The sequence below is a fragment of the Taudactylus pleione genome, unplaced genomic scaffold (genome assembly GCF_031769625.1).
Source record: "Taudactylus pleione unplaced genomic scaffold, aTauple2 ptg000390l, whole genome shotgun sequence".
Lineage (NCBI taxonomy): Eukaryota > Metazoa > Chordata > Amphibia > Anura > Myobatrachidae > Taudactylus > Taudactylus pleione.
In genome coordinates this window covers 694,890-720,008 of record NW_028284791.1, presented here as the reverse complement: position 1 = coordinate 720,008, position 25,119 = coordinate 694,890, and the positions used below count along the sequence as shown (strand labels likewise).

The following is a 25,119-nucleotide window of genomic DNA, read 5'->3' as shown; positions in this document are numbered from 1 at the left end:
ACTATTCTGCAAGTATGCGGCAGGTGTATTATAGAATAGACTATTAGCGGCAGGTGTATTCTAGAATAGACTATTAGCGGCAGGTGTATTCTAGAATAGACTATTAGCGGCAGGTGTATTCTAGAATAGATTATTAGCGGCAGGTGTATTCTAGAATAGATTATTAGCGGCAGGTGTATTCTAGAATAGATTATTAGCGGCAGGTGTATTCTAGAATAGATTATTAGCGGCAGGTGTATTCTAGAATAGATTATTAGCGGCAGGTGTATTCTAGAATAGATTATTAGCGGCAGGTGTATTCTAGAATAGACTATTAGCGGCAGGTGTATTCTAGAATAGATTATTAGCGGCAGGTGTATTCTAGAATAGATTATTAGCGGCAGGTGTATTCTAGAATAGATTATTAGCGGCAGGTGTATTCTAGAATAGATTATTAGCGGCAGGTGTATTCTAGAATAGATTATTAGCGGCAGGTGTATTCTAGAATAGATTATTAGCGGCAGGTGTATTATAGAATAGACTATTAGCGGCAGGTGTATTCTAGAATAGACTATTAGCGGCAGGTGTATTCTAGAATAGACTATTAGCGGCAGGTGTATTCTAGAATAGATTATTAGCGGCAGGTGTATTCTAGAATAGATTATTAGCGGCAGGTGTATTCTAGAATAGATTATTAGCGGCAGGTGTATTCTAGAATAGATTATTAGCGGCAGGTGTATTCTAGAATAGATTATTAGCGGCAGGTGTATTCTAGAATAGATTATTAGCGGCAGGTGTATTCTAGAATAGACTATTAGCGGCAGGTGTATTCTAGAATAGATTATTAGCGGCAGGTGTATTCTAGAATAGATTATTAGCGGCAGGTGTATTCTAGAATAGATTATTAGCGGCAGGTATATTCTAGAATAGATTATTAGCGGCAGGTGTATTCTAGAATAGATTATTAGCGGCAGGTGTATTCTAGAATAGATTATTAGCGGCAGGTGTATTCTAGAATAGATTATTAGCGGCAGGTGTATTCTAGAATAGATTATTAGCGGCAGGTGTATTCTAGAATAGATTATTAGCGGCAGGTGTATTCTAGAATAGATTATTAGCGGCAGGTGTATTCTAGAATAGATTATTAGCGGCAGGTGTATTCTAGAATAGATTATTAGCGGCAGGTGTATTCTAGAATAGATTATTAGCGGCAGGTGTATTCTAGAATAGACTATTAGCGGCAGGTGTATTCTAGAATAAATTATTAGCGGCAGGTGTATTCTAGAATAGATTATTAGCGGCAGGTGTATTCTAGAATAGATTATTAGCGGCAGGTGTATTCTAGAATAGATTATTAGCGGCAGGTGTATTCTAGAATAGATTATTAGCGGCAGGTGTATTCTAGAATAGATTATTAGCGGCAGGTGTATTCTAGAATAGACTATTAGCGGCAGGTGTATTCTAGAATAGATTATTAGCGGCAGGTGTATTCTAGAATAGATTATTAGCGGCAGGTGTATTCTAGAATAGATTATTAGCGGCAGGTGTATTCTAGAATAGATTATTAGCGGCAGGTGTATTCTAGAATAGATTATTAGCGGCAGGTGTATTCTAGAATAGACTATTAGCGGCAGGTGTATTCTAGAATAGATTATTAGCAGCAGGTGTATTCTAGAATAGATTATTAGCGGCAGGTGTATTCTAGAATAGATTATTAGCGGCAGGTGTATTCTAGAATAGATTATTAGCGGCAGGTGTATTCTAGAATAGATTATTAGCGGCAGGTGTATTCTAGAATAGATTATTAGCGGCAGGTGTATTCTAGAATAGATTATTAGCGGCAGGTGTATTCTAGAATAGATTATTAGCGGCAGGTGTATTCTAGAATAGATTATTAGCGGCAGGTGTATTCTAGAATAGACTATTAGCGGCAGGTGTATTCTAGAATAGATTATTAGCGGCAGGTGTATTCTAGAATAGATTATTAGCGGCAGGTGTATTCTAGAATAGATTATTAGCGGCAGGTGTATTCTAGAATAGATTATTAGCGGCAGGTGTATTCTAGAATAGATTATTAGCGGCAGGTGTATTCTAGAATAGATTATTAGCGGCAGGTGTATTCTAGAATAGATTATTAGCGGCAGGTGTATTCTAGAATAGATTATTAGCGGCAGGTGTATTCTAGAATAGACTATTAGCGGCAGGTGTATTCTAGAATAGATTATTAGCGGCAGGTGTATTCTAGAATAGATTATTAGCGGCAGGTGTATTCTAGAATAGATTATTAGCGGCAGGTGTATTCTAGAATAGATTATTAGCGGCAGGTGTATTCTAGAATAGACTATTAGCGGCAGGTGTATTCTAGAATAGATTATTAGCGGCAGGTGTATTCTAGAATAGATTATTAGCGGCAGGTGTATTCTAGAATAGATTATTAGCGGCAGGTGTATTCTAGAATAGATTATTAGCGGCAGGTGTATTCTAGAATAGATTATTAGCGGCAGGTGTATTCTAGAATAGACTATTAGCGGCAGGTGTATTCTAGAATAGATTATTAGCGGCAGGTGTATTCTAGAATAGATTATTAGCGGCAGGTGTATTCTAGAATAGATTATTAGCGGCAGGTGTATTCTAGAATAGATTATTAGCGGCAGGTGCACAAATACAGAATTTTTAAAAAATTACTTTAGGGACATAAAAATATGCTAGTACCCATTTTCATATACCCCAAATTTGATGGGACCACTTAAAAAAATGAAAAAAATCACCTAAGTGCTCTTCTGCAACACTTCTTCAATGACAGGAAAAAAACACCTACTGCGGCTATTTAAATGCCCGACTTTCAATTAAAGGCTAAAACGGGGGTACCCATAGTGTTCCCCCATGTTTTTACAACTTTAGGGGGGTCTTACAATTATTTTAAGGAAAAATTCGTAACGCAAATCCAACTTCGGAGTTTCCCGTTTTCGTTAATTTTATATTGAATACGGGGATAAGCGGGAGCGTGCACCATACCTTAACGCAGAAAAAAACTACGATATGAAACGTTAACTTTGACAGTGAAGTTAACGTTTCATATTGAATACCCCTCTAAGTCTCCTTATATACCTGGCTGATCCTGCCCTCTAATAGTAACTGATTACTAGAGGAATAATATTATAGGGCTACTTAGTCTTCACCCAGGGAGGCGCCATTTTGTTGGTGATTCCTCCATGCATAGTAATATAGTGCAACTCTAATAGGAAAAAGACAGGATCCTCAGTATTTAAAAGACACTTATATTATAACCGCGTGTTAATATATTATAAATCCAAAGACAATAATCAGATAAACATTAGAGATACAATTATGATATAATGATAGAAATAATACATAAAAGTTTTTATTTAAAATAAGCTATATATATATATATATATATAATATATATATATATATATATATATATATATAATAAGCTATATATATATATATATATATATATATATAATATATATATATATATATATATATAATATATATATCTATGATAGTATTGTAAGCCTAAGCAGATATAACCCATGGTTCTCTATTCCAGTCCAGAAAGAGTCCTCTGTATCGTATCAACACTGGGAACCGAATGGCCACATTTATGATCTATGTAAGTCTTTGTCTGTCATTGGCTATAAAATTCATATTCTGCACTAATCCTGTTTAGAAAAGATTTAAGATCCAGCACATTATAGTCATGGGGTCTGATGTGGCAGTGAGTTTTGCCTTGTTGGGCCCATATTCAATATGTTTCACACCCGTGACACTTTTTCGTCTGGTGGACTTTTCGCCTATATCGCGTGTTTTGGGTGCGGATACTTTTCGCGCGCGTCCCCGCTATTCCCCGTATTCAATATGACAGTATGCGAAAATGGCAACCGGTGATACTTGAACAGGCGGAAAGTCCACTCCAAAATGTGGTAATCAGCCTGGCACCCCCAAAAGATGAACTGACATGGGGGATCACTATGGATGGAATCGGTATGAAATACTGCCGGCCGCATGGCTGGCGGTTCGATTCCCGGCAGCGCCTGGCCGACAGATGAGCAGAGCCCGGCAGCGGAAGCCCTACAGCGCTGGAAATCCCGATCGTCCCTAAGGTAAGTATAAACTAACCTAACCTAACCCCCTAACCCTCCTTAGGGGTGCCTGTGCCTAACCCTAGCCCCCCCCTTCCCCACTGCCTAAACCTAAGTCCCCCGGGGGGGTGTCTAACCCTAACCTCCCCCCGGGGGTGCCTAACCCTAACCCGCCCTCCCCCTAGCCTAGCCCTAACTCTCCCGGGGGGGTGCCTAACCCTAAGTCCCCCCCCGGGTGCCCTAACCCTCCCTTCCCCCGCGGCTGTCCGCTCGCGGCACCCGGCATCCCTTCGATCGGAATGCCGGGCGCCGGTCTCCCGGCGTCGGGGAAATGTCAGGCGTCTACATCTAGACGCCCGGCCTTTCACCCTCGCCGGGATATGACAGTCGGGAAGCCAGCTGTCAGTATTAAGACAGCCGGCTTCCCGATTGTATACCCTATGGATACCCCCGAATTGGCCTGCTGAAGGTATTTGGTGTTTTTAAATGGTCTCAATAGGCGCTGTTTTGCGTATTTCTGAAGAAATGAACTAGCCCCTGCAAATTTTGGGTACCTGAAAATGAGGGGTAGCATATTTTTAATTTGCTAAAGTAACGTTTAAAAATACGTTAAAAATGCACCTGCCACAAACACCTGCAATCAAAAAAACACCTGGGCCATACTTGGGAACCCCCCTGGAGTCTATTTCGCTAGTTTTTAACTTTGTCCCCCAACGTTTTTTTTTTGCCCCCAAAATGAAAATAATTTCTTGGGGTGTTCTTAAGTATTTTTTAAGAATTTTTTGACGCAGTTTACCTTTGGGGGACTGTCTTAAGGCACTTTTTTCCGCCTGCTATTCATAAGCGAAACTTTTTCGCCTATTATATTGCATTGACTTTACGCCTAGGCTGAAAGTCTTTCAAATTGAATACGGCGATACTTTTCCGCCTGGCAAAATGACGTCATCGGCAAAACTTTTTTGCCGATCTCGGCTTTTCGCTCCAAATTGAATACGGGCCTTAGTGTGAGCTGGCAGGTAATCTCCAGCACCCCTGGGCGTAAGACTACCCAGGAAGTATAGTTTGGTAACAAGGTCGCATTGCAAGGCGTATTCCTCCGCCTAACCCACCAGCCAGGACCAGGGGCTCCCTGATCTGCACACCTCCCATCATCAGAGGGAGACATATTATACACCTACACTCTCAGCTTGGTGCGATGGTGCTATACCATGTGGTTAATAGGCAGAAATTTAGGGGAAGAGGGGAAGTAACCACGTGTGAATGACCCTCGCTATCATATAGACAGATTCTTACCGGGTGTTTTAGTGGGAATGACGCATTTTAATGACAGATGATTTAGATGTTGCAAATTTGTATCAAGTAGAAAATATTTTTCTAATCACATTGCCGCAGTCACATCCGAGGGAGTCGCTGGCGATTTGTTAGATTGCGGGTGGAAAATATTCCGCTTCTTCTGTCTCCTGTCTGATAATTGCTTCTGTTTTATTTCAGCTGAGTTCTGTAGATGTGGGAGGAGCTACAGCATTTATCTATGCTAATTTCAGCACACCTGTTGTTAAGGTCAGTTCTTATTATACACCTGTAGTAAAGTCTTATGGTGCATACACACGGTCAGATTTTTCCTTCAGATCTGAAAGATAACGATTTAAAAATCGTTCAGTCGTTCATATCTGAAGGAAAATCTGACATATCTGACAGATCTGTCAGATGAAAGATGAACGATGCGCGTTCCCGATGGTCAGATAACGATATCTGACATCTGATGGGTTTGCAGTCAGACTTGGACGATTCCATTCATTTTAATGCAGTCAAAAATCGTTCAATCGTTCAAAACTTTGGTAAAATCGTTCAATCGTTCATCTGACAAATCTGACAAATCTGACCGTGTGTATGCTCCATTAAGCTGCATACACACACAACGATTTTTTGAATGATTATCGTTAAACGATATCGTTTAACGATAATTTAACGTCCAATTTCTTTTCAACTTATGTTCTGTGTACCTGTTGGTGCACAAATGAAGTAGCTCGTTTGACCTCCTAAGCCTTCAACTGTCTCCGTCTGTATAGTGTGTATCCCTGAATCACTGATACCCCTTTTACACCAGAGCTAAAACCCAGGTTATTGCAGGGTTAACCCGGGTAGCTCCTTGGTGTAAAAGGGGACAGGGTGGAGTGACCCGGCAATCCAACCCATGTAACTTTAATACGGGAATGACCCGTGAAACCCTGCAGTGTAAATGACGCAATCCGGGTCACGATGACCTGGAACACGCCGCATGCTTGATTGGCCGGCTTCAGTGGCGCTTGGATATGACGTCATCTACAAGCGTCAACTTCCACACCGTAAGAGCCGGGTCACTGCAGACCTGGCTCCAGTGTGAACGGCGCCGACTCGGGAATATCCTGGGTCGGTGCTGGCTAAATTCCGTCTCTGATCCAGTTTGGAACCCTGTTCCAACCTCCGGGTCCGACCCGGAATTTAGGTATAAAAGCGGTACGAGTGATCATGTTGTATTCATAGTGGACAGCAAGGACATAGGCACATCACACAGCTTAGGTCACCCATAGCTTAGCGAGCGGCCAGGAGGCCGAACAAAAAAAACCATGCGGCCGCCCTGATTCAGAGCAAGCGTTCACTTTTTGCGAGCGCCTCTGAATCAGGCCCAAAGCACGTTACCATTTGTCTATCCCTCTTCCGCCCCACTCTACACCACACTCAAAATTGTCCAGGCCAACGCATCCTTGCCGTGGGTGCAGTTCCAATCTTGTATCAGGCACCCCCAAAGTCCTTGCGAGGCTTCAGCCTGCTCAGCCTTTTGATTGATAAGTCGCTGGGGTCTGTGGATACAGCATATGCTGGTGACATCTTTGACAGACTGGTGATGAATTTTGTTGCGATTGCCTCTTACCGGCCCCATATACACGCTCCACCTCTTGTCTTCAGAATGCAGCAGTCTTCTGGTGGAACCTCCACAGGAATGGTAATGGGAATGAAGATACGCTACACGCCGGCTGCCCAGTATTGATCGGCAATAAATGGGGTGAGTAAAAAGCTCCTCTAATATGGAAGATATTGCAGCAAGGGCCGAGTCTTCCCATCCTGACTCCATGTTTTGTACGCTAAAATTCATGTAATAATTATTATAATTCTCTGGGTGTTCTATGTCCTCTGCACAGCACGGAGGGAGATGAATAATTATAGCAATATTAAGTGTTCATTCTAGCACCCTGCACTTGTCACAACCCGTGCAGTTCCTCTGTCCTGCCTGGGGTGTCGTTCTCTGCTCTGGTGCTTCTAGCACACTCAGCTGATGCAACCAACTGCTGAGATACAGACCAGAGTGTGCTAGAAGCACCCGAGCAGAGAGCAACACTGCAGGCAGGAATGAGGAACTGCACAGGTTGTGCCAGATGCAGGGTGCTAGAATGAACACTAAGGGGAAGTCACTTATCTAATCTGCTGGGGATACTACTCTAAATCTAAACCAAGTCCATTCAATACTTTCCTCCCTAGTTACAGAATATACTCATCCAGGAAATTACTTTATAAGTCATTTGTTTAAGATTTTTTTTATGTTCTTACAGATATTATTTCTCTCTGCAGTGGCCAATAAATGGATTCACGAGCACGGTCAGGAGTTCAACAGGCCCTGCACCCTGAACCCCAAAAACTAAGCCATGCAGAGTTGAGGGGCAGATGCCTACAGCATGAAGAGGGTCTCCTAGACTCTGAAAACCACTGATGGAGAACCTGAGGACTTGGATCTGGATTGGAGAGCAGACCTCTCTCAGCCACTGGTGGTCAGGCGTGACATAGAGGGGTCATAACCACCAGCCAGGCCTGGACCCCTGTAAGGGAAGACCCCCAATTCCTGCATCTATGGTCATGTCTCTTGGAGAGAGAACATACCACAAATAAGTGCTGTCCTCGCAACCACATTGATCATTGACCAGAGGATGAATGGTTGGAGGGTTGCTCTGTGTTGCTGGGAGTGTGGACAACCCCCCCTCAGAGACAGCTCCTCAACATAAAGAACTGAGATACAATTGACGGCGGAAACGATGGTCATTTTCCTGGGGTACAATGTGCTCTGTGAGTAGCAGACTGTCATTAAAAAATTCCTTGGAAGATTCTTAGAGTAATTGATCCAGGACCTTATCTATCGCTAGGGCCTGGGAGATCATCATCTTCCAGGAGCACCTATTAGACAGACGGATCCCGGGTTACTGGGCTTTGTAGCATGACAGCATGAGGTGACCAGGTACTACTGTAATCAGTGGTCGGACATGTCGCTACATCACCCAGCACAAAGACTCAGAACTGCGCCTATCCCTTAGCCCTCAACATCTGCACATGGTCGCTGCATGGCGATACCAAAGCGCTTATATTGATCCCATTATATTATCGTCATACTGAATATCTCTAATCTTCGCCTCTGGGTGACCTGATGATGAAGGTAGCAAGCGGTGGAAAATAACGTTCATTGGTGATGACGTCCATCTCCAGAATTCACATTGAAAATACAGGTCATCCGTTTTTATCCCAAATGCATAAAAAGAGAAGTGTACCACGTTGGATCTAATCCCCTATTACTAGCTGTGCGCAATACAGCTGGTGCGTATCTATCTCGCCGCCTGAGGTGGCAAGCTCACTGTCATCCCTTATACTGTTGGAAATTGTTTTTATCCATATACAAATTGCTATTGTCAGGTGCATTTAGCAGTGACTGATTACTGATACCTCACGCCATGTACTACTCAGGGTACATGCAATAAGTAAGTGACTGTTATGGTTATTAACCACTGAAACCCTTAAATGTATGCTAATGTATGCTAATGACATCACTAAGACTCGCAGCTGGATCTCTGCTTAGATAACGTACCTATGGATGAACGATGTAACGGATGAGCAGGCTCAGGGGGCTGGGTCATCCTATGATGACAAGTACAGTATCTGGAAGCTATTATGGATATTAACTCAGAAAAAGTATCCTAAATAAAAATAATATATATGATTTGACAGCGATTATTGGATCATATGATATTCTTATTATTGTTGTATTGCAGCTTTTTAGGTACATCTACCACCCAGATCCTTTAATGCAGTTCTGACCCAGTTCTACTTGGAGAGTGTTATACAGTCAGGTCCATAAATATTGGGACATTGACATAATTTTCATATTTGGGCCTCTATTCACCACCACAATGGTTTTGAAATGAAACAAACAAGATGTGATTTAACTGCAGACTTTGAGATTTAATTTGAGGGTAATTACATCCAAATCAGGTGAACGGTGTAGGAATTACAACGTTTTCTATATGTGCCTCCCACTTTTTAAGGGGCCAAAAGTAATGGGACTATCAACTCAAAAGCTATTTCATGGACAGGTGTGGGCTATTCCCTCGTTATTTCATTATCAATTAAGCAGGTAAAAGGTCTGGAGTTGATTCTAGGTGTGACATTTGCATTTGGAATCAGTTGCTGTCGACTCTCAATATGAGATCCAAAGAGCTGTCACTATCAGTGAAGCAAGCCATCATTAGGCTGAAAAATCAAAACAAACCCATCAGAGAGATAGCAAAAACATTAGGTGTGGCCAAATCAACTGTTTGGAACATTCTTAAAAAGAAAGAACGCACCGGAGAGCTCAGCAACACCAAAAGACCCGGAAGACCACGGAAAACAACTGTGGTGGATGACAAAAGAATTATTTCCCTGGTGAAGAAAAACCCCTTCACAACAGTTGGCCAAATCAAGAACACTCTCCAGGAGGTAGATGTATATGTGTCAAAGTCAACAGTCAAGAGAAGACTTCACAAGAGTGAATAAAGAGGGTTCACCACAAGATGCAAACCATTGGTGAGCCACAAAAACAGGAAGACCAGATTAGAGTTTGCCAAACAACATCTAAAAAAGCCATTACAGTTCTGGAACAACATCCTATTGACAGATGAGACAAAGATCAACTTGTACCAGAGTGATGGGAAGAGAAGAGAAGGAAAGGAACTGCTCATGATCCAAAACATACCACCTCATCAGTGAAGCATGGTGGTGGTAGTGTCATGGCATGGGCATGTATGGCTGCCAATGGAACTGGTTCCCTTGTATTTATTGATGATGTGACTGCTGACAAAAGCAGCAGAATGAATTCTGAAGTGTTTCGGGCAATATTATATGCTCATATTCAGTCAAATGCTTCAGAACTCATTGGACAGCGCTTCACAGTGCAGATGGACAATGACCCGAAGCATACTGCAAAAGCAAACAAAGAGTTTTTTAAGGCTAAAAAGTGGAATGTTATGCAATGGCCAAATCAATCCCCTGACCTGAATCCGATTGAGCATGCATTTCACTTGATGAAGACAAAACTGAAGGGAAAATGCCCCAAGAACAAGCAGGAACTGAAGACATTTGCAGTAGAGGCCTGGCAGAGCATCACCAGGGATGAAACCCAGCGTCTGGTGATGTCTATGCGTTCCAGACTTCAGGCTGTAATTGCCTGCAAAGGATTTGCAACAAAGTATTAAAAAGTGAAAGTTAGATTTAGGATTGTTTAGTTTGTCCCATTACTTTTGGCCCCTTAAAAAGTGGGAGGCACATATAGAAACCGTTGTAATTCCTACACCGTTCACCTGATTTGGATGTAATTACCCTCAAATTAAATCTGAAAGTCTGCAGTTAAATCACATCTTGTTTGTTTCATTTCAAAGCCATTGTGGTGGTGAATAGAGGACAAAATATGAAAATTCTGTCAATGTCCCAATATTTATGCACCTGACTGTAAATACTGTACAGTATACTGTGTAAATGTATCTTAGTGAATTAGGCAATAAATTCATATAAAACATTACTCTACATCAGGGATGGGGAACATCAGGCCCGGGGGCTGTATAAGGCCCCCGGAATCATTTGGTCTGGCCCTCTGAGCTTTTTTTCTGCTAGCCTCATCTGGCCAGCAGGGTGCCTAGAATTGGAACCCTGCCGCCAGAATCTATGCAGCAGTGCCGCCAGGAGCATCCTTAGGACACTTCAGACAGTCACACTGCTGCCCTTACAGCTCCCCGGAGCATCCTGAGGATGCTCCATGCATTGCTGTAATCACTGACTATTGTGGCCCCCGCCCCATCTGACATCACACGGAGGGGGCATGGTCTGCACCGGGGCCCGCAAATAATGTTATACATATCAAAATGGCCCTCGGCAGAAAAAAGTTCCTCACCCCTGCTCTACATGATCCCATTTCATAGTGAAAAATGCAATACATGATCTTGTCTGGTGGGAAGTTTGGGTGGATGAGGGCCTTGGTAAGTTTTTTTTTTAATTGAGCCCACATAATTGCCCTATGGGGTATAGGTGAAAAACTGGAAATACACCATGTAACCTCTTCTAAAAGAGGAAATGGGTCAGATATGGGCCCCAGTGACATCACAGGTTTCTAGAAAGTTGATAAATTCACCTCTTCATAAATATTGGCTTAGCCCACAAAATATCAGCCACCAGTATACTCAGGTGATGGGTACGGCAGAAGCTAGTTTGTGGAGTGACAGAGGTAGGTGGGGAGAACCACAGCAGATGGTGGAGACAGTCTATATACAGATCTTATCACCTCAGACTTACAAATATCAAAAAGTTCATGGCTCTTTGTATAACAGATCAGATGTCTGCCCTTTCAGCAGCAGCATAGGGTGAGGTGTCCGCTGTCCTCTATTAATGTTATGTTCTGAAATTATACATTTTAGTCCCGGAGAGTAAGGCTGTGGTTATCACACGGAAGTACCACGGAAGTACCACAGAGTATACTGAACAGGTAACACTGTCCAGGGGTCAATGTATAACATCGCAAAACAGACAAATCCTGAAACACATCAAGATATGTATTAAGATTTAGTTACTGTGTATCCAGAATGGTAACCACACACTGTACAGTACTATAGTAATAACACTGGTGGGAGAGTGCCGGTCAATTTGTTTTGGGGTCCCCTAATTGTTAAGAACATATAACTTATTTAAGATTTCCCTCAACAATGACACACTGACGCTTGTAGTCCCAGAACAATGAGGACACTGACGCTTGTAGTCCCAGAACAATGGCACTGTGACGCTTGTAGTCCCAGAACAATGACACACTGACTCTTGTAGTCCCAGAACAATAGCAAACTGACTCATGTAGTCACAGAACAATGATACACTGACTCTTGTAGTCACAGAACAATGAGGACACTGACTCTTGTAGTCACAGAACAATGAAGACACTGACTCTTGTAGTCACAGAACAATGAGGACACTGACTTGGAGTTCCAGAACAATGGGACACTGACTCTAGGGGTCCAAGAACAAATAGACACTGACACTTGGGATTCCAGAACAATGGGACACTGATACTGGTGGCCTCAGAACAATGTCATACTGACACTTTTTATTGGCTACCATAGCACAGTGACACTTTTAGTCCTAGAACAATAGCACTAGGAGAACACCTAGGGTTCCAGAACAATGGGACACTGACTCTTGGGGTCTCAGGACAATGTCATACTTTATATTGGCTACAATAGCCCACTGACACTTTAGGTTCCAGAACAATGGCACAATAACACTTTATATTAGCTACCACAGCACAGTGACACTTGTAGTCCCAGAACAATGACGCGTGACAAAAAATTGGGCATGGTCAAACAACAAAAGGTGCGTGGCTACTGAAAATGGGGCAGGCCAACATGGCACGTCACCAATTTCTTATCAGTCTGGGAACATTCCTTTCTATTCCATATGCACCTTATCTATACGGTGGTTTCTCACAATGTGGAACCTCTGAAGAAATACATCCCCCTTGGGATGATGGCGTCTTCAGTCGGTACTCACTATTTATGTAGGTCACATCGTCCAGAAGAAGCCTGTTTGTGTAGGAATATTAACAAGGTCATCATCATACGATAGCGGATCAACCAGACTCGTTCCCCTTCTGTAACTTCCTTCCCCCTGCGTCTCTCAGCCACACCATCATCTCACTGCATCATCTCTTAGCCACACCATCATCTCCCTCCCTGTGTCGTCTCTTCTTAGCCACACCATCGCCTCCCCCCCACGTCGTCTTAGCACACCATCACCGCCCCCCCCGCGTCATCTCAGCACACCATCACCCCCCCGCGTTGTGTCTCAGCACGCCATCACTGCCCCCCCTGCATCGTCTCAGCACACCATCACTGCCCCCCGCTTTGTCTCTCAGCACACCATCACTGCCCCCCCTGCTTCATCTCTCAGCACACCATCACCTCCCCAGTGTCAACTCTCAACACACCATCACCTCCCCCCCTGCATTGTCTCTCAACACACACACAAACACACTGACACATATACATACAGACACATACACACTGACATATACAGACACAGATACACACACACTGACACACATACAGACTCACCATTCACCACAAATGCAGCCGGCCAAGTAAAAGTCACCCTTCCCATAATCCCCCCCCCTCCCCCCTCGCGGCAGTCCAATCTGGCTGGTCCGGAGCAGAGAGAGCGCTGGGGACGGAGAATGACCCTGTGTCACAGTCAGCTCCGGCGGCACCCGCAGCTCTCAGTATAGAGAGAATGGGGAGACTGCCTGGGAGGGGCTGCGCGCTTCTGCTGCAGCTCCCCCTGCAGTCCCCCAGCAGCACCAACAGGCACACTTGCCTGTTTGTTCTATTTTTAGTCCGGGAGCAATGGAGGGGCTGGGGGGGTACGGTGTCCTGGCCGGTGGCGCCCCCCTCTTCTGGGCCTGCCACAGCGCCCAGGGCACGTGCCCCGCTCGCCCTGCCCTGGTTACGCCACTGCTTGGTATTCCAGAACAATGCACACTGACACTTGGGATTCCAGAACAATGCACACTGACACTTGGGATTCCAGAACAATGGCACGCTGACACTTGGGATTCCAGAACAATGGCACGCTGACACTTGGGATTCCAGAACAATGGCATGCTGACACTTGGGATCCCAGAACAATGGCACGCTGACACTTGGGATCCCAGAACAATGGCACGCTGACACTTGGGATCCCAGAACAATGGCACGCTGACACTTGGGATTCCAGAACAATGGCACGCTGACACTTGGGATTCCAGAACAATGGCATGCTGACACTTGGGATTCCAGAACAATGGCATGCTGACACTTGGGATTCCAGAACAATAGCACACTGACACTTGGGATTCCAGAACAATGGCACGCTGTCACTTGGGATTCCAGAACAATGGCACGCTGACACTTGGGATTCCAGAACAATGGCATGCTGACACTTGGGATTCCAGGACAATGACATGCTGACACTTGGGATTCCAGACCAATGGCACGCTGACACTTGGGATTCCAGAACAATGGCACGCTGACACTTGGGATTCCAGAACAATGGCATGCTGACACTTGGGATCCCAGAACAATGGCACACTGACACTTGGGATTCCAGAACAATGGCACGCTGACACTTGGGATTCCAGAACAATGGCACACTGACACTTGGGATTCCAGAACAATGGCACGCTGACACTTGGGATTCCAGGACAATGGCACGCTGACACTTGGGATTCCAGAACAATGGCACACTGACACCTGGGGCTTCAGCACAAATATAGTGTTTTTCTGAAATCCCAAATGTAAGTGTGTCATTGTTCTGGGACCCCAAGTCTCAGTGCCAATGTTCTGGGACCAAAGTGTCAGTGTGTCATTGTTTTGGGACCAAGAGGTCACTGTCCTGGGACCCAAGTGTGAGTTTTTGTGTCATTGTTCTCGGACCCCAAGTGTCAGTGTGCCATTGTTCTCGGACCCCAAGTGTCAGTGTGTCATTGTTCTGGAATCACAAGTGTCAGTGTGTCATTGTTCTGGAACCACAAGTGTCAGTGTGTCATTGTTTTGGGACCAAGATGTCACTGTCCGGGGACCGAAGTGTGAGTTTTTGTGTCATTGTTCTCGGACCCCAAGTGTCAGCGTGTCATTGTTCTGGAATCACAAGTGTCAGTGTGTCATTGTTCTGGAATCACAAGTGTCAGTGTGTCATTGTTCTGGAATCACAAGTGTCAGTGTGTCATTGTTCTCGGATCCCAAGTGTCAGTGTGTCATTGTTCTCGGATCCCAAGTGTCAGTGTGTCATTGTTCTCGGATCCCAAGTGTCAGTGTGCCATTGTTCTCGGACCCCAAGTGTCAGTGTGTCATTGTTCTGGAATCACAAGTGTCAGTGTGTCATTGTTCTGGAACCACAAGTGTCAGTGTGTCATTGTTTTGGGACCAAGATGTCACTGTCCTGGGACCGAAGTGTGAGTTTTTGTGTCATTGTTCTCGGACCCCAAGTGTCAGCGTGTCATTGTTCTGGAATCACAAGTCTCAGTGCCAATGTTCTGGGACCAAAGTGTCAGTGTGTCATTGTTTTGGGACCAAGAGGTCACTGTCCTGGGACCCAAGTGTGAGTTTTTGTGTCATTGTTCTCGGACCCCAAGTGTCAGTGTGCCATTGTTCTCGGACCCCAAGTGTCAGTGTGTCATTGTTCTGGAATCACAAGTGTCAGTGTGTCATTGTTCTGGAACCACAAGTGTCAGTGTGTCATTGTTTTGGGACCAAGATGTCACTGTCCTGGGACCGAAGTGTGAGTTTTTGTGTCATTGTTCTCGGACCCCAAGTGTCAGTGTGTCATTGTTCTGGAATCACAAGTGTCAGTGTGTCATTGTTCTGGAATCACAAGTGTCAGTGTGTCATTGTTCTCGGATCCCAAGTGTCAGTGTGTCATTGTTCTCGGATCCCAAGTGTCAGTGTGTCATTGTTCTCGGATCCCAAGTGTCAGTGTGTCATTGTTCTCGGATCCCAAGTGTCAGTGTGTCATTGTTCTGGAATCACAAGTGTCAGTGTGTCATTGTTCTGGAATCACAAGTGTCAGTGTGTCATTGTTCTGGAATCACAAGTGTCAGTGTGTCATTGTTCTGGAATCACAAGTGTCAGTGTGTCATTGTTCTCGGATCCCAAGTGTCAGTGTGTCATTGTTCTCGGATCCCAAGTGTCAGTGTGTCATTGTTCTCGGATCCCAAGTGTCAGTGTGTCATTGTTCTGGAATCACAAGTGTCAGTGTGTCATTGTTCTGGAACCACAAGTGTCAGTGTGTCATTGTTCTGGAATCACAAGTGTCAGTGTGTCATTGTTCTGGAACCACAAGTGTCAGTGTGTCATTGTTCTGGAATCACAAGTATCATTGTGCCATTTGTCTTGCACCACAAGTGTCAGTGCGTCATTGTACCGAGACCCCGAGTGGCACACTGACAGCTACACAGAATAAATAGCAGAACATTTATCCACATATCACCATTTGTATAGTTCCATGTAGATGATGAGTTAAGAGTTCAGTTGAATTTTAAATATATAATGTAACTGGTCAATCCCGACATTGTTACTGAGCAGATAAGGAAAATATCATCCAACCTACAATATTAAAGCTCTGATAACCATCGTTCCCTGGAGTATGGATCCCGCTGCGCCAGTCTATCACCCTCTGCCTTTTCCTCCTTGTCTGCAGGAGAACGTTCATCTGTCAGCAGCAGAATAATATGATTCTCCCTCTGATCTGACTCAGAGGGAAGACCCGGCTGCTGACAGACCCTCTCCAGCCCAGCCCGGGGGTCCTGGCAGATCAGGTGTCTATATTAGGAAGAGGTAGCAGAGCCTCACTGCCAGTCAGATTAGATTGTTCCCCCAGGGAGAAACAATGAGCTCCATTAACCATTCAACTGCTGGAGGGTAACCTGAGAAGGGCTTAGTAATGAATGACACAGATATCTGTATACTGGCAGAAAAGTGTATTATTGTAGATGAGTGAAGCAATGAAAAAGTTAACAACTGGCAGAAATTTAGCAAATTCCGGGTGGGTTGGGGGGAAAAAAACTCCCTTGAACTACAATAAAGTCATAAAAAAGTTACACATAACAAAATTTGAACAAATTTACACTATAAAATACTTTATTTCCCTAAAGACTATTAAAAGTTCTTATTTTTGTTTTACTCATCCAACAATAACATATTTGTGAATTGATTGATTTGTTGAAATAGAACTACTGGTCCCAGACTTAACCAAAAACTGGGAAATGTCTAAAATCTCTCCCTTTGTTAGAGAACAGCTCACCACACACTGCATGATAATCATTCATATCAGACGGTTTCATGGCTTACTGCCCGTGGTGTGGCACCGCCCCTAGCTGTGCAAGCAGATGCAATGGAGTGTCTGTAGGAGCCAGGATGGAGGGTATTGGGGCTCTTTTAGAGTCTCTCCCATCATTCCTGGGCTCTTTGGGGCTGATTCAGCATTGTACGCTATGTCAATATTTTCACAGTTGGCCAGTGTTTTTATTATGGCGCATGCGTCTAAGTTGCGCGACTCATGCGTCCCAGTGCCTATGCAATGTCGCTACCAGAGAGAAATGAGAAACAGAGTGACTACAGTTGGGGACAGTTAGTGGGTGGTAACAGAGGAGGTGGTTAGAAAAATGTTTTGCAACCGTTTCACGGGCGCGTCGAAACCAGCAAATGCGTCTTGTACGCAGCTTCACTGTGGCAGCCTCTTAGTTCCTTCGCCCATTCTGCGGGACCATAGGCTTACTCAGGAATGAGATAATCAAATGATCTGTGGCCGACGCTGTACGCAGAAGCTGAAAGTTTTGCGCAGATGCTTGGATATGGCGTCAGCTGCTCAGTATCTGCGTAAAAAGACGCAGTCACGGTGGGATTAGCGTACAACTCAGAAGCAGGCCGATAGTGTAATATGTTAAATTGTTGCCAAAGCGTATCGATACCTCAGTATCTTTCTAAAGGGGGAAAGATACCGATGTATCAATACTCATCGGCAAATGGTGGGACGCTGAGAGGATTTTCCAGCTCCCTATACCGGGATTCCATCTGCAGCACGGAGGACTTTACAACGGCTCCAGGGAGCCAGGTTCATTTGGGATGTATTTGTGATATTCCTGCACAATGTGAGCTCTGGTAGGGAGAAAGTCCTGCTCGCCATATGGGGCTCATCTGTGTGATGTGAATCGCCTTTGTGGCCTTTTATCTATGGTATTATGCAAGATATCATCCGTCTCTCTTTTTTTTAATGGTCTGGGTTTTAAGTCAATCATGCTGGGGCTTCGGGGGACCTGCGAGCGTCGCAGATCGCAAAACATCGGAGTTGTACATAAATCACCGGGTTTGCATAAAACTCTCAGGCAGGCCGGTGGACGCGGTATGATCGCCAGCGAGGGAGCATTTGTGGGAGGGAACGGGAGGGGTGACACAACGCAGCCTCCTGACCCTGGTGTAAGTGTAAAAGTAAATAGTGATAACTGCGGATCTGCTAATAATTGGTCGCAAATGTGAAAAACACTCCCATTTACTCAGCTTTAGTAAAACAGCTGGAGCAGTGCTGAAAAAGTAATATCACACTGCAAGGAACACTCGCTTAGCAGAAATAAGACTGACGTGCAGTTGGGGAAAGGGAAACTTGCACATTCATAGTAGTGACATGAAAAAAGAATATATAACAATATTTGTGTCTGCTTCACCCAGCGTTCATTGCTGCAAGCCCCTCGGGTACTTACAGGGGTGTATTAAGAGAGGAGGGTCCCCCCGCCGTCTGGGGCCCCCTCCTCTCTCCCCAGCGGCCGCCAGGGAACAGACAGCAGCAGTAGATTCTGGGCACTTGTCTGTGCCCAGAGTCTTCTGCACATGCGCAGGACACCAGGAAATCACGCAGCAGCCATTTTCCCTGTGATTTCTCTACTGCGCATGCGCAAAACAGCTATGCGAGCGGCCAGGAGGCCGAACAAAAAAAAAACGCCCTGATTCAGAGCGAGCGCTCTTTCAATGTGTCCGGCTCTGAATCAGGCCCAGGGTTCCAAACCGGATCAGTCCCGGAATTTAGCCGGCGCCGACCAAGGAAATTCCTGAGTCGGCGCTGTTCACACCAGAGCCGGGTCTGCAGTGACTCGGCTCTTCCAGGGTGGAAGTGGACGCTTGGAGAGGTAGTCATCCCCAAGCGCCACTGAAGTCGGCCAATCAGCCGGCATGCGGCGCGCTCCAGGTCATCCTGACCCAGGATCACGCCATTTACACTGCAGGGATTTCACGGGTCATTACCATGTTAGACCCTGCAGGTTACCTGGGTTGAATTGCCGGGTCACTCCACCCAAGAATCCAACCCTGTCTCCATTTACACCAGAGCTATAACCCGGGTTAACGCAGGGTTAACCCGGGTAGCCCCTTGGTGTAAAAGGGGCATGAGGTTACCTTTCAGACTGACCGTGAATAAGTTCCAATGTATCAATAATAACACAATTAATAACTACATATTAGGTGCTATGTGTTATGTAATTTGCAGCTCTGGACAGATATAGCGTTTATACTTCAGGTATTTGGTCTGTTTCCGGCTTTTCCCCACAAGCTGTGAATTGGCCAGTCACACAGTGAAGTGCTGGCTGGGATTACTGGCTGGCCGCCCTCGGGGAGGCGTGTGGACACAGGTTATGTGTATGTTAGATCAAGATGTATATTATAATAACACTTATGAAAGTGCTGGGTCTGGGACAGCTCCGGGCAGTAGTTTGGCCTCTGTCCACATCTGTGCTCCTGGGATCATCAGAGTACAGTACGTGTCCCCTTCCTCACACACATAGGCCCCTCTGTCTGCTCCAGTCTCTGCAGGCACCCCCAGCCTCACAGCATGAAATCACTATCTCCCAGGCTCTCCAGCAGCCTCTGGTGCCCGGGCAGGACAGCAGGAGAGGTTGCTGAATGTTTAGAGAGATATCATAGGATCTCAGATACACTTTACACATACAATGACCACGTGGAATTAACATTCTTTTAATTCTAAACATCTTACACACAAATAACACCTCCTGGTTTCTTCTGGCCCCAATAATGCTTATATTATAGGTTACTTGCATGCACTTTGCCTCTGACATTTTATGCAAGTGGGGTAGGAGCCAGATTCAGCAGCTCTCTAGCAGCATAAAAAGAAAGGTGGACTCTGCCATTGTATTTTCATGGGAAGAGAACATTTCCGTTTTCACACAAACATGATGTTTAGGAAATTATCTCCAATTGCTCTTGCTCGCACCTCTTATGGGTATGAGTAAAACTAAAAATGAGCAACGTTCTTATTACCATAATTAAGCGACGTACAAATGAATTAATCAGTGAGCTACCTGACAGAGATGTATGTGATGTAGCTCCCTCCTCTCCCAGCATAAGAAATACTGACATGGATTGCAGATTTCCAAAGCGGACATATAGGGGCCCCTTATATCAATGATCGCAATGCAATCAGCGCATGCCAGTAACACCCATGATCACACTGCAAAAAGCGATTATATCAGCCGGATGTATCATCTGGGACATGTAGGGACACGGAGAGCTGCCGGCCAGTGCAGGGGGTACTGAACATGCACATCCGCCATAGCCGGGGAGGGTTCCGCTAATAGTGCACGGTATAGCCCATAGGCTACAGCGGCTAACGTCATCTTCATATGGCGTTAGCTGCAGGAGCCAATATCTGGAATGCATCGTATCCCCCTCAGAAACCTATGTGGGTGGCGGCTACCAGAGGCAATGGAGGGATTACAGCAGCGACCCCACGGACGTTTCCTATAGCGTGTATTGCATAGTTCCCTGTGACCCGGTCCTTAGCTGCAGCAAACAGATTAATTGCGTATTCTGCTCATGCCCATAACTACCGGTTGGCCAAGATGGCACTTGCCACCCACAAATTTTAACCACTGTGACCATCACAAAGTCTCCATGATGTTGTAGCCCAGAAGGGCAGCTGAGTAGTCGTCTTAGTTAGACAAGTCCTTCACTTTGCCAGGGTCGCCCGGACCACTAGATAGGGCACTGACTTTGCCAGGGTCGTCCGGACCCCTACATAAGGTACTGACTTTGCCAGGGTCGCCCGGACCACTAGATAGGGCACTGACTTTGCCAGGGTTGCCCAGACCCCTACATAAGGTACTGACTTTGCCAGGGTCGCCCGGACACCCCTAGATAGGGTACTGACTTTGCCAGGGTCGCCCGGACCCCTAGATAAAGGTACTGACTTTGCCAGGGTCGCCCGGACCCCTAGATAAGGTACTGACTTTGCCAGGGTCGCCCGGACCCTTAGATAAGGTACTGACTTTGCCAGGGTCGCCCGGACCCTTAGATAAGGTACTGACTTTGCCAGGGTCGCCCCGGACCCCTAGATAAGGTACTGACTTTGCCAGGGTCGCCCGGACCCCTAGATAAGGTACTGACTTTGCCAGGGTCGCCCGGACACCCCTAGATAAGGTACTGACTTTGCCAGGGTCGCCCGGACACCCCTAGATAAGGTACTGACTTTGCCAGGGTCGCCCGGACACCCCTAGATAGGGTACTGACTTTGCCAGAGTCGCCCAGACCCCTAGATAAGGTACTGACTTTGCCAGGGTCACCCGGACACCCCTAGATAAGGTACTGACTTTGCCAGGGTCACCCAGACCCCTAGATAGGGTACTGACTTTGCCAGGGTCACCCAGACCCCTAGATAAGGTACTGACTTTTCCAGGGTCGTCCAGACCCCTAGATAAGGTACTGACTTTGCCAGGGTTGCCCGGACCCCTAGATAAGGTACTGACTTTGCCAGGGTTGCCCGGACCCCTAGATAAGGTACTGACTTTGCCAGGGTCGCCCGGACCCCTAGATAAGGTACTGACTTTGCCAGGGTCGCCCGGACACCCCTAGATAAGGTACTGACTTTGCCAGGGTCGCCCGGACACCCCTAGATAAGGTACTGACTTTGCCAGGGTCGCCCAGACACCCCTAGATAAGGTACTGACTTTGCCAGGTTCGCCCGGACACCCCTAGATAAGGTACTGACTTTGCCAGAGTCGCCCAGACCCCTAGATAAGGTACTGACTTTGCCAGGGTCACCCGGACACCCCTAGATAAGGTACTGACTTTGCCAGGGTCACCCGGACACCCCTAGATAAGGTACTGACTTTGCCAGGGTCACCCAGACCCCTAGATAGGGTACTGACTTTGCCAGGGTCACCCAGACCCCTAGATAAGGTACTGACTTTTCCAGGGTCGCCCAGACCCCTAGATAAGGTACTGACTTTGCCAGGGTCGCCCGGACCCCTAGATAAGGTACTGACTTTGCCAGGGTTGCCCGGACCCCTAGATAAGGTACTGACTTTGCCAGGGTCGCCCGGACCCCTAGATAAGGTACTGACTTTGCCAGGGTCGCTCGGACCCCTAGATAAGGTACTGACTTTGCCAGGGTCGCCCGGACCCCTAGATAAGGTACTGACTTTGCCAAGGTCGCCCGGACACCCCTAGATAAGGTACTGACTTTGCCAGGGTCACCCGGACACCCCTAGATAAGGTACTGACTTTGCCAGGGTCGCCCGGACACCCCTAGATAGGGTACTGACTTTGCCAGGGTCGCCCAGACACCCCTAGATAGGGTACTGACTTTGCCAGAGTCGCCCGGACCCCTAGATAGGGTACTGACTTTGCCAGAGTCGCCCGGACCCCTAGATAAGTTACTGACTTTGCCAGGGTCGCTCGGACCCCTAGATAGGGTACTGACTTTGCCAGGGTCGCCCAGACCCCTAGATAAGGTACTGACTTTTCCAGGGTCGCCCAGACCCCTAGATAAGGTACTGACTTTGCCAGGGTCGCCCGGACCCCTAGATAAGGTACTGACTTTGCCAGGGTTGCCCGGACCCCTAGATAAGGTACTGACTTTGCCAGGGTCGCCCGGACCCCTAGATAAGGTACTGACTTTGCCAGGGTCGCTCGGACCCCTAGATAAGGTACTGACTTTGCCAGGGTCGCCCGGACCCCTAGATAAGGTACTGACTTTGCCAAGGTCGCCCAGACACCCCTAGATAAGGTACTGACTTTGCCAGGGTCACCCGGACACCCCTAGATAAGGTACTGACTTTGCCAGGGTCGCCCGGACACCCCTAGATAGGGTACTGACTTTGCCAGGGTCGCCCGGACACCCCTAGATAGGGTACTGACTTTGCCAGAGTCGCCCGGACCCCTAGATAGGGTACTGACTTTGCCAGAGTCGTCCGGACCCCTAGATAAGTTACTGACTTTGCCAGGGTCGCTCGGACCCCTAGATAGGGTACTGACTTTGCCAGGGTCGCCCGGACCCCTAGATAAGGTACTGACTTTGCCAGGGTCGCCCGGACCCCTAGATAGGGTACTAACTTTGCCAGGGTCGCCCGGACCCCTAGATAGGGTACTGACTATACCAGGGTCGCCCGGACACCTAGATAGGGTACTGACTTTACCAGGGTCGCCCGGACACCTAGATAGGGTACTGACTTTGCCAGGGTCGCCCGGACACCTAGATAGGGTACTGACGTTGCCTGCTATGTTTTACTCCTAATAACAGTTTCATTTATTACTAAAGAACCATAGACAACAGCAGGGTCACTCGTATGAGTCTACAAATGTGCAGGACCAGGAGGATACAGGGAGAGTATACACTATACTATAAGAAGCGGAGATCGTATATAACAATCTATACGTGTGCTGTAAGGGGGAATTACTGAGTAAATAGCTCTGTACAGTACTTGGCTGCTGCTGTGGTCAGCAGGGGAGATGGGAAAGGTTTTCTAATGTTGGGTTTTATCACCCCCTCAGCTGTGCTGCTCGTTTTTACAGATGGGGGTAATACAGGGAGGAGGAGGGGCCGGAGCCGCCGTCACACAGCACTGAGATTTAATTCAATGTGCTGCACTTTTACACTCAGCGGCGATCCCTACAGCTATGTCTCCCCTTGTATAACGATTTGTTATCAGTGATATATTCGGTATAACAGGGCAATTACATTGTGGTGTAAATAGCTGCACCGATCAGGAAAAGTACACAATGCAGTATGGGGCAGTGGGGGGTACAATGCAGTATGGCACAATGCAGTATGGGGCAGTGGGGGGCACAATGCAGTATGGGGCAGTGGGGGGCACAATGCAGTATGGGGCAGTGGGGGGCACAATGCAGTATGGCACAATGCAGTATGGGGCAGTGGGGGGCACAATGCAGTATGGGGCAGTGGGGGGCACAATGCAGTATGGGGCAGTGGGGCACAATGCAGTATGGGGCAGTGGGGGGCACAATGCAGTACGAGGCAGTGGGGCACAATGCAGTACGGGGCACAATGCAGTATGGGGCAGTGAGGGGTACAATGCAGTACGAGGCAGTGGGGCACAATGCAGTATGGGGCAGTGGGGGGCACAATGCAGTATGGGGCAGTGGGCGGCACAATGCAGTATGGGGCAGTGGGGCACAATGCAGTATGGGGCAGTTGGGGGCACTATGCAGTATGGGGCAGTGGGCGGCACAATGCAGTATGGGGCAGTGGGGCACAATGCAGTATGGCACAATGCAGTATGGGGCAGTGGGGGGCACAATGCAGTATGGGGCAGTGGGGGGCACAATGCAGTAAGGGGCAGTGGGGGGGCACAATGCAGTACGGGGCAGTGGGGGACACAATGCAGTATGGGGCAGTGGGGGCACAATGCAGTATGGGGCAGTGGGGGGCACAATGCAGTATGGGGCAGTGGGGGGCACAAGGCAGTATGGGGCAGTGGGGGGCACAATGCAGTATGGGGCAGTGGGGGGCACAATGCAGTATGGGGCAGTTGGGGGCACAATGCAGTATCGGGCAGTTGGGGGCACAATGCAGTATCGGGCAGTGTGGGGCACAATGCAGTATGAGGCAGTTAGGGGCACTATGCAGTATGGGGCAGTTGGGGGCACTATGCAGTATGGGGCAGTTTGGGGCACAATGCAGTATGAGGCAGTTGGGGGCACAATGCAGTATGAGGCAGTTGGGGGCACTATGCAGTATGAGGCAGTTGGGGGCACAATTCAGTATGGGGCAGTTTGGGCACAATGCAGTATGGGGCAGTGGGGGGCACAATGCAGTATGGGGCAGTGGGGGTCACAATGCAGTATGGGGCAGTGGGGGGCATAATGCAGTATCGGGCAGTTGGGGGCAC

The 25,119-nt window shown here is 46.8% G+C and overlaps 1 protein-coding gene across 1 annotated transcript in view; it reads left to right on the top strand.

Annotated features, from left to right (window-relative positions):
* Positions 1-9,084, top strand: part of P4HA3 (prolyl 4-hydroxylase subunit alpha 3) — an 87,071-nt gene extending 77,987 nt beyond the window's left edge. Inside the window, exons 10-13 of the mRNA XM_088445815.1 lie at positions 3,554-3,616; positions 5,577-5,645; positions 7,032-7,128; positions 7,692-9,084. Of these exons, the coding sequence (XP_088301941.1) occupies positions 3,554-3,616; positions 5,577-5,645; positions 7,032-7,128; positions 7,692-7,762 (300 nt within the window). The 3' untranslated portion in view covers positions 7,763-9,084. The remainder of the gene's footprint in view (positions 1-3,553; positions 3,617-5,576; positions 5,646-7,031; positions 7,129-7,691) is intronic.
* The last annotated feature ends 16,035 nt before the right edge of the window (positions 9,085-25,119 follow it).